Raw genomic sequence first — 14,245 nt, 5'->3', positions numbered from 1 at the left:
GACACTAGAGAAAATCTACATTTGTACCGTATCTTTAAAACACTAGGTAACCTCTCACATTGGAGGTTCCAGTCGAGCCATCAATGTATTGTGGGCGTCTCAACCAGCAGCTAGCCCTTAATCTCGGCAGAGTAATGGGGGTTCATACGTAACCAAATATATAAGAAGTACGAACAGAGTGAAATTATATGATATATATATATACAATATACCAAGACACAATCAACAATTGCAGCAGAAAACTGATTGCATTATAAACTAATTCAAGAGTACGACACAAAAGTCATTCATTTACAAAACTGAGCTCCTATATATATATTGCTGTTCAGATGAAAAAAAAAAGTATTTTATAGAAAGACATCACTCACTTCCTGATCCTCGAATTCGAGTATGTAATTTGAGAAATATAATATCAACAAAAGAAACTTCCTTCTCTCTCCAAAAGAGGGTTCAATATCAGACACTAAGTAGCAGAAATTTTTGACACCAACCAAAAGAATGAGAGCAAGCAGGTCTATTCTGTAACAGAATGTCATAATAGCTGCAACTATGGCGATTAACTCTCCTTTAACTTATTAACGTACCTTAGGAAAGCCATTGCTGGGTTCTCTCTCGGTGGGGCTCGGACTCTCACTGATCGACGAACTACAGCCTCTTCTATTGCCGCCTTTGAAGCAATATCCCTTGATCTCTTCCTCAATCCCGCGCTTGAAAAAACAAAAATTTGCAGAAAGCATTTAAAAAAGGTAAGTGCAATATATTTGTAGCAAGATTATCAAACGAAAAAAAGTTTCTAAAAAGGAAAAAGAAGCTTTTGGTTCATGTACTTAAAGCCACTAGCCCAGTACCTCCATTATAATTTATTAATTTAAATATGTGCAGAACTTAACTTACCATATCTTGTCATAGCACTTCTCGAGCTGTTCTTTCAGAGCCCTCTCTCTCTCACCTTTAGGATTAAGTGAACCCATCAACGCATCAAGCTGTTAAAACAAGATAAAATCAGTGAATGGAAGAGTTGACACGTCTTATTTGGTTTCATAAGGTTGACACGTGATTACCTCTTCCTTGGTACTATAGTAGCCCCACAACTTGGAGTCAGAGCTCTCGACAAAAAGTCTTCCATCACGCCGGAAGAACCAGTATCTGCTATAGTTTTTATCTTTCCCCAGAGGACTAGTACGAACAAACCGTTTCTCTATTTCCCGCTCTATAAGTTCTTTCTGTATGTGGGCAATTTCAAATTAAGTGAAGAAAAGAAACACACACAGACACATACAAATAAAAACAGAGAAGAACCTTACCTTATGCTCGTCACTTATTTCCTTCTTTTTGCCCTTCCTCCGTTTCACTGCCTCTTTATGTTCTCCGTTGCTTGGTGGCTCCTTGCTTTCCCTATAAAAATATAACTCAGAGTGCTACAAGATCTTTTCTTTTACTATTTCAAATAAAAATGCCTTTAGACTAAGAAAGAAGATTGTGTTACTTGTTTCCTGAAGCATTCTTCCTTTTGTAAACAATAGGATGATTATTTCCTTCACTTGGAACATCTCCGTTTTGTTTGCCGTTATGACCATTCTCAGAACTACCCAACTTGCCTCCTTTCTCTGAAATATTTCCCTTTGTTCCTTCCTTGCCGTTAGACTCTGCTTTCAGAAGCTTCTCTTCCCTCCTCTTTCTACCTCGCTCCAAAGCTAGCTCTCTCTTTGTAGATGCAAGAGCCTGCCGTTGTTCAATACACTCATCCAACTGATCCCTAAAAATATTAGTTGAAATAGCCTCGTCAACCAGCTCCCTTAAGATGGCCAATTTGGCTGAAGGTTCTAGAAAACCATAATGGCCTCGTTTGATTGTTGCCAAGGAAGTGGATAATTCAGGTTTATCATCAATTTCTAAGAAGTCGCATAAATACTCCGTCCAAGTCAATAGTGTGATCTGCAAGTGACATTCAGGTAATAAAAACAAAAGTTACATAGATTGGAACGCATTGTGTAAGCAATGAGAACTTATAAAGAAACAAACCAAAGGGACTCTGAATGAAATATAAATGAAGTTTTCCACCTTTGATTTTCGCTTCTTCTTCTGTATAGCCTCAAAATACTCTCCTCCTTCTTTGATAAGCAATTGAAACATTGCTGAATGTGATTCCATAATGAGAGTAAGATTGGTGTTCTTATCGCAAATTGCATTTTCAAAATCGTCAAGTGAGAACGGCGACAAATGCAACAGCGTGCTAAAAGAAGAGCAAAAATCCCAAACCATTAGAAGATCCCCTACACAATCTACTTGGACATTAAAATCTTTTGACAGGGAAGGGCGCTCAGTGAATAGGGGATCATCTACACCAGGCAGCACCAGGACGTCATCGATTGGGTATATAATGGGCTCTTCTGCACATTCATAAGACATGCGACAAAAATGTTAAAATGAAAACTCCTAACCAAAAATTCAAAAGGAGACCCAAACTTTGTAAACTGCAAAAGCGCTGCTATGAAAATATTCCAAACAATAGTGATAACAAACAGAAAAATAGATCACAGCGACACCGCATATGTCAATCCATCATCAGGCTTCATTAAGTTCCTCTTAAGGAAAGAAAAGACAATGATACACATATATCTCAGGACACTATTCTGTAGGTTGTATAGAAAATGTAGAACTTATGCAACCCATAATGCAACTTGAGAAGGCCAAAGACTTTTCAGGTTCACTGATTCGTGTACCTTTCTTAGCTTTTTTTCTCCCAGTCGAGTGATCATCACTGTCTCTTTCTGGTGTCCTTTTCTGTTATCCATTTCAATTTATTTAGCATTATATAAACATAATAATAACCAAATTACGAACTCCAGTAAAAAAATATTACCAAGGGGCTATTTCGGTTTCCATTCTTTTTCTTTCTTCTGTTGTTACTCCCAAAATTTTCACCTTCACCATCACTGGGGCTGTCGTCTAGTAAATCCATTGGAATTTCAGTCGGGACTCCATGTTCCTTTGCCAAGTTTTCGTGGACAACCCATGGAGTACTTTGACAAGTAGATTCCTTAATGAAAGACTTCAAAACTTCCCTACTGAAAGGAAGCTTCTTACGTACAAGATCATCAGCATTTACTACAGATTTACCACTTAGCTTCTTATCTTCGTCAATCCAAGCCACTTCGTAGCAGATGTTGTCCGCTTCCTCTAAAATCTTAAGTATTTTGCATGGAACAATAGATTTATCTTTCCTTGCATACAATTCCAACCCCTCTGGCAAACGATCCTGCAACCTTTTGTTTACTGTGCTGAGTAGATCTCTCAAAGTTAGTGTGCCTAGTAAGCCACAAGAAATAGGATAAAATAATTTAAGTTTATACACAGACTGTAATAATAAAATCCTAGACCAGCAAAAAAAAAGAGCTAACATAAAGTACATTTTGATATTTAAACACACACATAACAACTAACAGTTGAATGACGAAATCAAGTAAGACATGAAGTAAGCACGTTCATGGAAGCTTATAAGAGTTATACACTTGATGAATATAGTGGACTTCAACTAGAAGTAGTACTACATATTGACTATACTTTCTTCACTAAACTTCTCGTGCTCATAAATTTTGAAACAAACAAAACATTTAAACCCTCTATATATCTCTGAACTCTAACCTGCCCTTAATCAAATCTTCTAAGACCTATCCTGAAGGGAAAGACATGTGCTTCTCCCTAAAGACTTCAGAATACTATTTCGACCTAATCCAGGAACTCTAACAAGTAAAAATTATCTAAATCTACAGTTCTCCCTAATTAAGTCATAAATAAAGCAGCAACTAAAATAATCAAACAATTTCGGAAGTGCTTGTTCAGGTAGCTGCCATGGACAGACGCACCAGGCTTCAGATCAAGGTAAAAGTGAGAATTACTGGTATTCTTCCACAGAGAGCATAACATTTATCGCCCAAGATGCCAAAATATCCAGTGTCTAAGAATTAGGAATTTATTCAGATCGGTCAAGTATAAGTATATACCATATAAAAATTAGAGAAACTATCTGGCTAAGATATTGCTAGAGCTAGAGCAAATAACCGGAAATAGCCAACCAAAGGCTACTAGAGAGATTGGCGTTTGAGAATGAGACTGCTGGCTGGTAAAAGAGCACATCTTAATTGCTCAAAATCTTATACCAAGTCCAAATTGCATGGAAAATTAACATAAGTTCGGAGACCGTGCATTTTTCAGAAGTACCAGAAACACTAAAACCTTGAATGGATTTAGTTGCCTTAAACTTCATACATCTGTTTGATAGTCAATTTACTCTTTAGCATTTTGGTTTTACATATTCGCCCATAACAATGATATTACCATCTCTCAATTCCCAAGTCAGCAATGTTATTCTTGACAATCAGTTCTGGCTATTGAGTACGGAAAACTACATAAACGAATGGAAACGGCATTATATCAATCGATATCACATAAGATAACTTATATAGGGAAAGCACATGCTAAATATATGCAAATATAGATTATATAGAGTACTGGCTCTCACTGAATTGAATAATATGTAATACAGGTGCCATTAGTTCCTTTGGAAACTGTTGAACCTTCTCAGTTGCACGTTGCTCCGAGACCAAAGCTTCTTCGTAAGTTAAGTTTGATTTTCCAGTAACTTTACAGGTCCAGACTCTTCGACGATATAGATTTATTCGGTCTATATATTCTCTGTTACACATCAAGGAAAGATCTAGATATCCAACAGATGAGAATAGCAAACAGCAAAATTCATTATCATCACATGTTCTTCAAGAAATTATATAATATTAATTAATATTTGATTTAGATACCAGGAGCACAAGCGAGTGAAAATAGAAAACTTGCTAAAGAATACACATGGCCAGAAAACAAAAAGGATACTGGTATTCCCTAAATATCTCTTTTGTGAAACGAACTTGGAAAATGAGTTCATCAGGCTCCAAATCTTTAGGTGAATCCACCAGGGGAAAAGGTGTTCTTTTAAACAAAGGCATCGGAAGCCAGTCTATCCTCTACAAATACCACCAATGACGAGCACGAAAACAAAAAGCCTTTATTTGCAAAGACTTCCTGCAAAACCGAAAAGAGTAACAGTGTCAAGAAAAAAACTCAAACTTCAGAAGATAAACTTAGATTCCTCCTTTTTATAAGCCTTGCATAGGTAATTAGGTATTACATTTTCATAAACCTCCCATCTTAAACGATAACCACTGTCAAATAAGCAAACACCATTTAGTTTCTCTCATTTCCACTATCATGTGACAAATTCCACACTGTGGAAACAAAAGGAAATTTTACTTGATCTTCTTGCAAACACCAGAAAAACAAAAGGAATGTTTAAACAAAATATATAAATCGACATAACTGGGACAGAGTTCAGTGCCTCTTTATATGTGTATATATGCAAACGTATCCAGATGATATGCCTCCAAAATATCCTCGACAACTACACTCCACCACGAAGAAGGAAAAAAGCACGCTCCTTTGTTCTTTTTACAGTTTTTCCTCAACATTGCTAAAATCCTTGCAACAAGGGAGCAGAACTTGAAGCGAGATAATGTGACTAAGTGATCAATATTTGATAAGGTTTATAATATTTCAGAATCCCAAACTAGATCAAGCATGAAAGCCCTCCAACGTAAGTAAAAGAAAATATGGGTAGACGTCCTTCCCCTAACAATACAAAGTTGTTTTCTTTAATCGGAGTTTCAAACTCATTTGGCATGAAAAAATGTAAATCAAGCATTGTCAAGGCGTCGAGTCAATACCGATAACAATCAAAGACACAAAACCAAATACTACAGACCAATTAGAAATGCAAAAGAAAATGAACCATCATCCTAAATTGAAATTTGAAAACCTGCATTTTCAATAACCAAGCCAACAACTTTATTAACTCATTCAGTTCACCGTCACTTGAGCTGAAGAGTTTTTCTACAAAACCCTAGAAATGAACAAAACTAAAAGGGCAAAACCCAATATAAATCCTATTCCCGCTTAAACTACTAATTCATTTAAAGAAAAAAGATCAAATTCACCATCAAAAACATCTCAAAAAAGAACATCAAGAAATCAAAATGTTAAGCTAAACAAACTTGAAATCTATAGTTACGGCCATTTCCCCATTTTCGGTATGAAAAACGGCTGAAACATTAACTCTTCGATAAACCAAATCAAAATTACTTTAAACATTACTCAAACATCAAAAAACAAGTTCAAACTAGAGAGAGAAAATGATTCCGTAGAGATTAAACGTAAAATGTAACAATATAAGTTAATCAAATCAAATCGGTTTATTTGAAGAAGACGTTTATAAATAAGTTCATGCAAGTAAACAACAACGTAGATTAAAACGAAATACGATTAAGATTATTTTAGCGAGAGATTAAAACGAAGATAGAAAGAGATTTTTGAAGTACCTTGAGAAATCTGAGAAGGAAGAACCATTAAAATCTGTTTTTCTTTCTTCTCTCTCTCTAGAGTTCTTCTATTTTCTCTCTCTCTCTAAACTGAAGAAAGCCTTCGTAACTTGGTTTTTTCAGCGTGCGGGTTTTCGTTTTTGTTTGTCCCTCGGTCCCTCCTTCTCGGGTTTACTTTGCGCCCGAAGATTTTAATTTATACTTGCGGTGAATTGTTTTTCTGGTGTGTCACTATGATTACTTTTGCTGTAAATTTTAATTTTAGGGTGATGGACATTTTCAACAAAAAAAAAAAATGAGACATGTAGTGTTAGTTGACCCCAACACAAGTAAGACAAGTCTGGTGGAATGTTAGTCAAAAGAGATGTACTGCGTCCGCCGTAGAGTATAGTGGTAACCTAGTCAACTGAAAATTGTCGTCACTGACCAAGACCTTGAGCTTGTTTGGTCTTTAATATTCGGTCTATCTATAATTATTGATTAAGGAAGGGTGTCACACATTGCATAGGGTCAACCATGACCTCTAGATTCTTGAGCAAACTCCCCTAAAGCCAAATTTTTCATATGGAATGTGCTCATGGCATAGTAGGAAGTGCCTATAGAAATTCTTTAGTTGTTATCCTCACCACTTGACCTCAGTTAAAGACGCTGGACTTCCAGTTTCAACTAACTGGAGTAGAGGTGGTGTGCCTATAGAGTTTCTCATTTCGAAGATTTCATGAGATGTTACACCCAACCCAAAGCCCGTGTCCACGTGCAAGCCCAATACCATGCAAAAGCCCAAGCTACAACCACAAAATTTACAAACTTGGAGCATTAAACTCGGGCTAGTGGGTTTGTCGTAGATTACACATTACCACAATACGTTAGTATCGGAGTTGAAAATAAGTGAGAAAAGATAAAGTCTGAATAGTTTTATTTCACATGAAAGTCATAAATACATTGTTTCAACAAAAAAAAAAAGTCATAAATACACAATCGCCAATTTATTAGTAAAAGAGCTAAGGAAGATTTGTATGACATAATTCGAGCTATTGAGACAATCGTACTTAAATAGAAATTTTATATGTATAAGAAAATTAGTCTGGCCTGACTTTTTGAGCTAGAATTGTGACGTGGCGCCTCCGGTTGTCAGTCTATGTAGAGAATATAATGAAAACTGATCAATGAGAGTCTGCCACATGACCATTGGGAGTCGTGGTCTGTTCCAAAAATCAGGCCAACTAGTCCTTTTGTCTATTAGATAGTACCCAAAATTTCAAAACTCAATTAGAGGGAGAATAATGGTGCTCCTCATAAAAGTAATCCATATGGTGGATTGAGCTTTCTAGATGGGTCCAAGTTAACACCTAGTTTGGATGGTGTAGAAGATTCATTGAAACAACTTGGTGAGATAAGTACTTATTTAGTTATTTATCACAATTATAAGTAAATATGAATATATGGTCCAAATTCAAGAAACAAACACATGATGCCAAACAAAAGTTCCAAGAAACAAAGAGAGGAGGTTGCGTGGCAAAAAGAATTTGCGTGGGCAGGCTAAAAGTAGGAGTTAACGTCTCTTATTCAGTTTTCAATCCTTTTCATTTCTTCAAGTTTGGAGGACAAATTTGGTACCCCAATCCTTCAAGCATCTTCAATAGTCTATGCTCCATATTATTCAAATCAAACACAACTTTATTTTTAAAAAGGTCACCAATGTTATACACTTTATTTAGAAGTAACTCAAGCCGAGTACAAATGTTAACAGGTTACATTTATATTTTTAAAACGCTCATCATATTTACATTTTGTAGTAGAAGAAGTTCTTGCTATCATTATCATACTAAAACAGAGTGGTACTTAGACGTCTTCGCGTTTATTAGGTCTTAGTTGATGGTGGATACTACCATGAAATATCATCTAGTAGTAAAAAAAATTATTTTCAGTTCAATTTAAGTTAATATGATAATTAGTGTTGCTCTTGCGATTATATCGACACTCACATTATGCGCTTATGATGTTCTTTATTGGTAAATAAATATATGTTACATAGTAATTAAATTAGGTGTAGAGTAACTAGTTTTTCTACTATATACTACATCATTTATTATAATACTGTTGTTTTTTTTTTTGTTGAAACCATTTAGTGAAAATGAGTCATTAAGTGAAAATGAGTCATTAAGTCAAAAATTTTGTCAAAGACTTTGTACATGTAGCACTCCCGTTATTCTAATACAGTTGAATTAGAAAGTGTGGTGTAAGCCACCAATATAATATACTACTATTTATTAGTCCACTATATAATCACGATACATCTATCTCAGAAAAATTGTTTCAAAAATTGAGATATCTACTTGATATAAAATATAGTACTTTATTTTGTGTTCCACCAAAGTGGCTATCTAGATTCTTTGGGCAACAAGTTTCTCTATTATGACTGAATGAACCCAAGTATCCGACCAAATGAACAATATAACCAAATGAATTAGTTATAATCTTTCGCAGGATGACGGGGAGGATGGCGTATCTAAGAATACTTTCGTTATGTTTTCACTAGCCAATATTAAATCGGACCAGATGAAGGACTTCTATGGAAGATATGATTGAAGTGGGGTTTTGTTATTAACATAGAGTATTGTTTATGTCAACCGCGTAGGTCCCACTTATCAACCGAGTAGTTCCTACAATAATCTAGAGTTTCTTTACATGCATGATTTTCACGCTATTATCTTTCACCAAACATTTTATCTTTCCTAGATTCCACAATTCTTTATTCCAAGATTCAGTACCCGCTCCGATTTTTGGGAGTTTTAAGTGAACGTATCGACTGGAGATCTTACACTTTAAATCGAAAATGTATACAATTTGAAATTCTTTTTTTACAAAATTTATAGTTATTAAATTTATACATGAAACAAATATTACTTAAACACCGGTCTTCTTGCATTTTTCGATACAAAATCACTAATCGGATTTGTGTAGTCAATATTCTCAATTAATTCATGTTCAATATATGAGAAAATAATCCATTTACTCTTTCTTGAGACATGGTAGATCACAAGTAAGACTTGATTAACTTCAACTTTGAAAAACTTCTCTCAGCAGAAACTACAGTAACTGGAATGACCAAAACAATTTTATAAGCGATTCACGCATTCAGACACCCTTCCATCAATTTCAAATACTCAAAGACTTCAATTGATCTTTTAACATTGTCTGGCAAAACCCCCTTTTAAATTTTCTGTTCAGAATACAAATCATCTCAATAATGTCGGTGTGTTGTCACTGACGAATCTGTGTGGGGGCGAGGGTAGGCTATAGCCTCCCCTCACCCCCACAAAAGGCCAAGAGAAAATAGAATTAGCCCTTTACAACGAAAAAATAAGTGACGTTCCAAAACATAAAATTGCATGTGATATAGCCCAATTGGTGAGAGCTTGAGAGTTAGGTTTTTGCTTCCCTTACATCACGGATTCAATTTCCCCCAACTAACATCGTTTTTCAATGGTTTGTGCCTCTTCCTCCTGAACTTTGTTTTCAAAATTTATTCTTTTACCTTAATCTCACATTTAGGAAATTAAGTGTATCATACTAAAATGTTTGTTTTGCAAATGTGAAATTTACAACTATCTAAAAGGCTAGAGCTTCAAGTGGGATATATAAAAGTTTGAGTATCACTTTGAGCATCTTGTCGGAATAATTTAAAAATTTTACGTTCAAAATTACGTTGTACATCTCAAATTCTTGTCTGTCTCACTTGAAAACTCATTATTCCATTTAACATTGATGTAAAACTATGAAAAACATCTCACTTAGCAAACTCATTGTTTAAATAGATTACAAATTATTGAGGACAAAAATTGTTTTTTTAGGTAAAAACAACTATTTCTCAACAAAAAAGAAAAAAATAGTAAAAGATAACTGTTATAATTATTTGTTTCTCATTGTCTAACTGAAAAAGGGGGTCATATGAGTATTTTTGCTAAAGTAGGTGGTCAGGCAGGAAGCTGGTTACAAAGTTGGGGACCATTTAAGAAATAATCCTTTTTTTTTGGTTGAAAATCAACCGCGTAGTTCCTACAATGATCTAGATTCTAGAGTCTCTTTACATGATTTTCACGCTATTATCTTTCCCCCAAACATTTTATCTTTCCTAGATTCCACAATTCTTTATTCCACGATTGTTACATAGTTCTCTAAGTTGGGGTCGTCCACTCCAGACATATGAATACGGGAAATAAAATAAGTTCATTTTAATTGTATACATGTATATTTTTCTTTTTGAGATCGACTAAGGTCTATGTTAATCTGATGAGACATGGAAATGTCCCATCTGAGTCTCTTAATTTAGACGAGTTAGTCTCTCTAGAGCAGTTACTCTCACGAATTACTCTCTTTTATGTTCAGGTACCTTTTTACAGAGTTACGCGTGCGAAACGGATAAAGTCGGAAAGAATACAGACGAGGGGCATTTTGGTCATTTGTTGATTCTGACTTCTTGGTCAAGATTAGTGTTCGGATGGAAAGTAGAGTCCAAGACGAGCACGTTGGCGAAAACGGAAGTCAAATCGGAGTCCGGATCGATAAAATATTCAAGGTCAAAGTTTAAGTCAAAATCAAGTCAATACAGATCTTGTGCGACACGTGGCGCACAAGAGGGAAGCGAATCTAAAGGCTCAGATGCGTTTCGGGCTATATTCGGTCTAAACCAGTGGTACTTTAAAATATGTAGGGGCTCAAGACTCAGTGTAGCGCGCTGCAAGATAGTATAGTAGTCCAAACTGATCCAACGGTCTTGCTACTCTCCGTACACGTGTTTGAATCAAAAGAGGTGGGCCGGATAGGTTTATTTCTCCCGCGAAGCACTGAATCAAATGGAGATTTCAACGTGAACGAGTCGGCCTTATTCTTCTCTGGTTTTCAAATTCCGATTAGAGAGAATCTCATACCAGACCCGAGAGGAGGGATTGAAGGAGATTTTGGTTTGGATCCAGGGGAGAGAGATAGAGAGAGAAACCGATTGAAAGATTCGGTTGAGTTCGAATATAAAACAGAAAGAGAGATAGACCCGGGAGATAGAGAGAGATAGAGGAGAGATTCGATTGATCTTGAATTCTATAAAAAGAGAGGTTGAACAGGAGGCAGAGATACATCTCGGCTGGGAGTATCATCCTCCTCTCAAGCTCAACTACAAACAGTAAATCAGAGAGAGAGTGAGAAGAAAAGAGGATCGGTTTTTATAGAACAGAACAGAAAAGGAGAAAAGTAGAGAGAGAGAGAGAAACCGAGAGCTTAACAGTTAGTTTTTCTTGAATTTTTTATTTTCCTTTTGTTTCCTCTGCATCTTAGTGAGAGAGAAAGAGAGATTACAGAGGAAGAGAGACAATTAGAGAGAGACAGAGAGATTAATATGAGAATTATTGTAGAGAGAGAGAGAGAAACAGAAACTTGGTTTTAAGAAATTAATTTGATTCTTCGTAATTTTTTATTTCTCTTTTTTATTTTCTACTTCTTAGTGAGAGAGAGGGAGATTAGAGAGAGAGAGAGAGATTAAAGAGGAAGACAGAAAGTTTAGAGAGTTAAGGAAGGTGAGAAAATAATTTTCTCAGAGAGGAAAATATTTCCGGGAAGACGAGAAAATCGTTTTCCCAAAGGGTGCGTTTGGCAAATTTCCGGGAAAAACAGAAGGAAATCAATTCCTTAGGCTCTGTTTGGTGGGAAAAGCGCAGAAAAGTAAGTTTCTTTCTTCTTTTTCTTCTATTACTTTAAATATCTATCGTTTTTAGCATGAGTAGCTAAGTCTTTTATATCTAGGGTTTTAGATGAAGTTATAATAATTATTCTAACGATAAATTTATTACAGTTTTTACTATTTTAACGATAATATCTTCCGGGTTTTTAGACCGTTCATGGACTGAAAACCTGAGTTATATAAAGAACTATCCAATTAGACCAAAATTAATTTGTCCTTAGAATTGTTAGGAAGACGGATTCGAAAACCCTAGGTTCCCTTTTTCTGAATACCGACTTATTTCTTTGTTTATTTATTTTTTTTGTTTTATTTTTATTAAACCTCCATCAAACCACTTTTGAAAATCTAAATAGTTTTAAGGTTAGAATTTAGTTTAACTTAGTCTCTGAGGAACGAACCGGTCTTACCGGAACTATTACTTGACGCCCGTATACTTGCGGGTGGAAACCTATTTAGGTAACTTTTTAGGCCCATCATAATCGTTACAAGACACTGATAAATCATGAAGATGTGACAAGCACGATAACCACCTAAGTTAGACTAATAATGAAAGAAACATAAAATCTAACAAGATGAAAGAAACCTAAAACCTAACAAATTTATTACATTATTGATACCTTTAATAACCCAAATTCAATAATTATCGATTTCACTTTGCGTGAGAACCGAACCTGGAATCTCCGGGATTTTGAAATTTATGTCAATAATATCATCCACTTGGAAACCAAGGGATGACTTTCAATTATACTTTCATTCCTTAAACTCATTGCCTCTACTCACCACATTTGAGTTAGCATGACGAATTTTGTCTTTGTTTAACCTGTTATATTCACATCCATATACCCTTATAACGTTAAGTGCGGATCAGCTTACTAGTTTTCTTTTCTACAAAATTTTAAAACAAAATTAGTTTTATGATCGAAGTATGTGTTGGAACATGATATTGTGAACTTGTGATTTCTTTCTCTCTATACGGGGACACGGTGTCAACATGACGTTGTAACCGACCATATCCTAACTAAATACGTTTTGTACTTAATAAAATATATTACGTATATTAGAAGTAACTAAACTACTAGTGTAATTAGACACTAAAAACTACTAAATGTTTCCCTAACAAGCTTACAAGTAAATTGTTAAATACTTAGCTTGTTACATGATAACTACACATTAAGTCATATACTTAGATAAAATATTATACAATAATTTTACATTGTTAAACAAGTTGGTTTAAATAATCAACTAAGGAAAGAGATACAATTAGATTTACCTATTTTACAAACGATAGTAAACACAGGTTCGGTCATTATCAACCCATTTATAAAATGTGACGGGATGACGCATAAGATTATTTTAAACCAGACCCATTTACATCCATATCTATAATAAAAGTCTTCTCCAAAATAATGCGATAAATGAATTAAAATAGAAATCTCTAGTACGTATAGACCGCATTACATTATACATGAACGTATACTATAAGAATATTACTTTCTTCTCTTGTCAGTGGGCTACCTAATTTTCTTCCACCTACTTTTTTTTTTCCAACTAACGTGTCGTCCCTCTCTATTCTTCAATTAAATTCTCAAGCTTTCATTCACGTTCTCGTTAAATTTGAGTTGATTCTATTTTGCCCCTCTAAGATGACCAATTCCTTAAAATAGCTCCCGGTAGATGAATAGTTCTCAAAATAGTTCATCTCTTTTTAATTTTTGTTAGTCAACTTCAATAATATTACCATCAACTTTGACTGTTGGCCATCGACTCTCTTTTTTAAGAAAGCAAGAGAGATAGCTTATGGAGATAACCAATTTTAAGGGACTTTAGGGAACCAATTTGGTGAATTGGTATGTTTTGAGGACCAAAATAGAATGAATCCTTACATATTCATTCCATGCACGTGTGAGATGGTGAAATCTCGGTTTCATACAAGCGCGAGGGGATGTTTAGGGTTAATTCTATTTTACCCCATAAAGATGACCCGATCACCAATACATCCCCTAAGATTAGGGGTGGGAAAAAGATCCGGAAGACCGCTATCCGACCCGTTCGACCGAGATAAAAAGTGTCCATGGACACCCGATGG

The 14,245-nt window shown here is 35.2% G+C and overlaps 1 protein-coding gene across 3 annotated transcripts; it reads right to left on the bottom strand.

The window, feature by feature from the left end:
• Positions 1-229: 229 nt before the first annotated feature.
• On the bottom strand, positions 230-6,700 carry LOC147535007 (uncharacterized). 3 transcript variants are annotated; one of them, XM_086647292.1, is made up of 11 exons: positions 6,426-6,700; positions 4,888-5,076; positions 4,523-4,695; positions 2,864-3,309; positions 2,724-2,784; positions 2,062-2,390; positions 1,487-1,935; positions 1,305-1,395; positions 1,062-1,223; positions 895-983; positions 230-707 (listed from the first exon to the last, which is right to left on the bottom strand). In XM_086647292.1, the coding sequence occupies exons 2-11, from the start codon at positions 4,998-5,000 to the stop codon at positions 557-559; spliced, it is 2,064 nt and encodes a 687-aa protein (XP_086503418.1). In that variant the 5' UTR covers positions 5,001-5,076; positions 6,426-6,700; the 3' UTR covers positions 230-556. The 3 variants fall into 3 exon arrangements, with proteins under 3 accessions (XP_086503418.1, XP_086503420.1, XP_086503419.1); XM_086647294.1 differs by having other exon boundaries at positions 4,523-4,717; positions 6,426-6,592; XM_086647293.1 differs by lacking the exon at positions 6,426-6,700 and adding an exon at positions 5,183-5,274.
• Positions 6,701-14,245: the final 7,545 nt, after the last annotated feature.

This window comes from Eschscholzia californica, unplaced genomic scaffold (genome assembly GCF_041429995.1).
Source record: "Eschscholzia californica isolate CP2 unplaced genomic scaffold, dmEscCali1.0.p SCAF_6, whole genome shotgun sequence".
In the NCBI taxonomy this organism is placed as follows: domain Eukaryota; kingdom Viridiplantae; phylum Streptophyta; class Magnoliopsida; order Ranunculales; family Papaveraceae; genus Eschscholzia; species Eschscholzia californica.
Note: the sequence above shows the minus strand (reverse complement) of the source record. Positions and strands in the feature narration are given on the sequence as shown.

What these genes read in the sequence shown, in the direction of transcription:
- LOC147535007 (XM_086647292.1), bottom strand. Translation starts at nt 5,000, where the DNA reads ATGCCTTTGTTTAAAAGAACACCTTTTCCCCTGGTGGATTCACCTAAA. An exon ending in GAGATATTTAGGGAATACCA is followed by an intron (nt 4,696 to 4,887) that starts GTATCCTTTTTG and finishes GATGTGTAACAG; the next exon opens with AGAATATATAGACCGAATAA. An exon ending in AGAAGAAGCGAAAATCAAAG is followed by an intron (nt 1,936 to 2,061) that starts GTGGAAAACTTC and finishes TGTCACTTGCAG; the next exon opens with ATCACACTATTGACTTGGAC.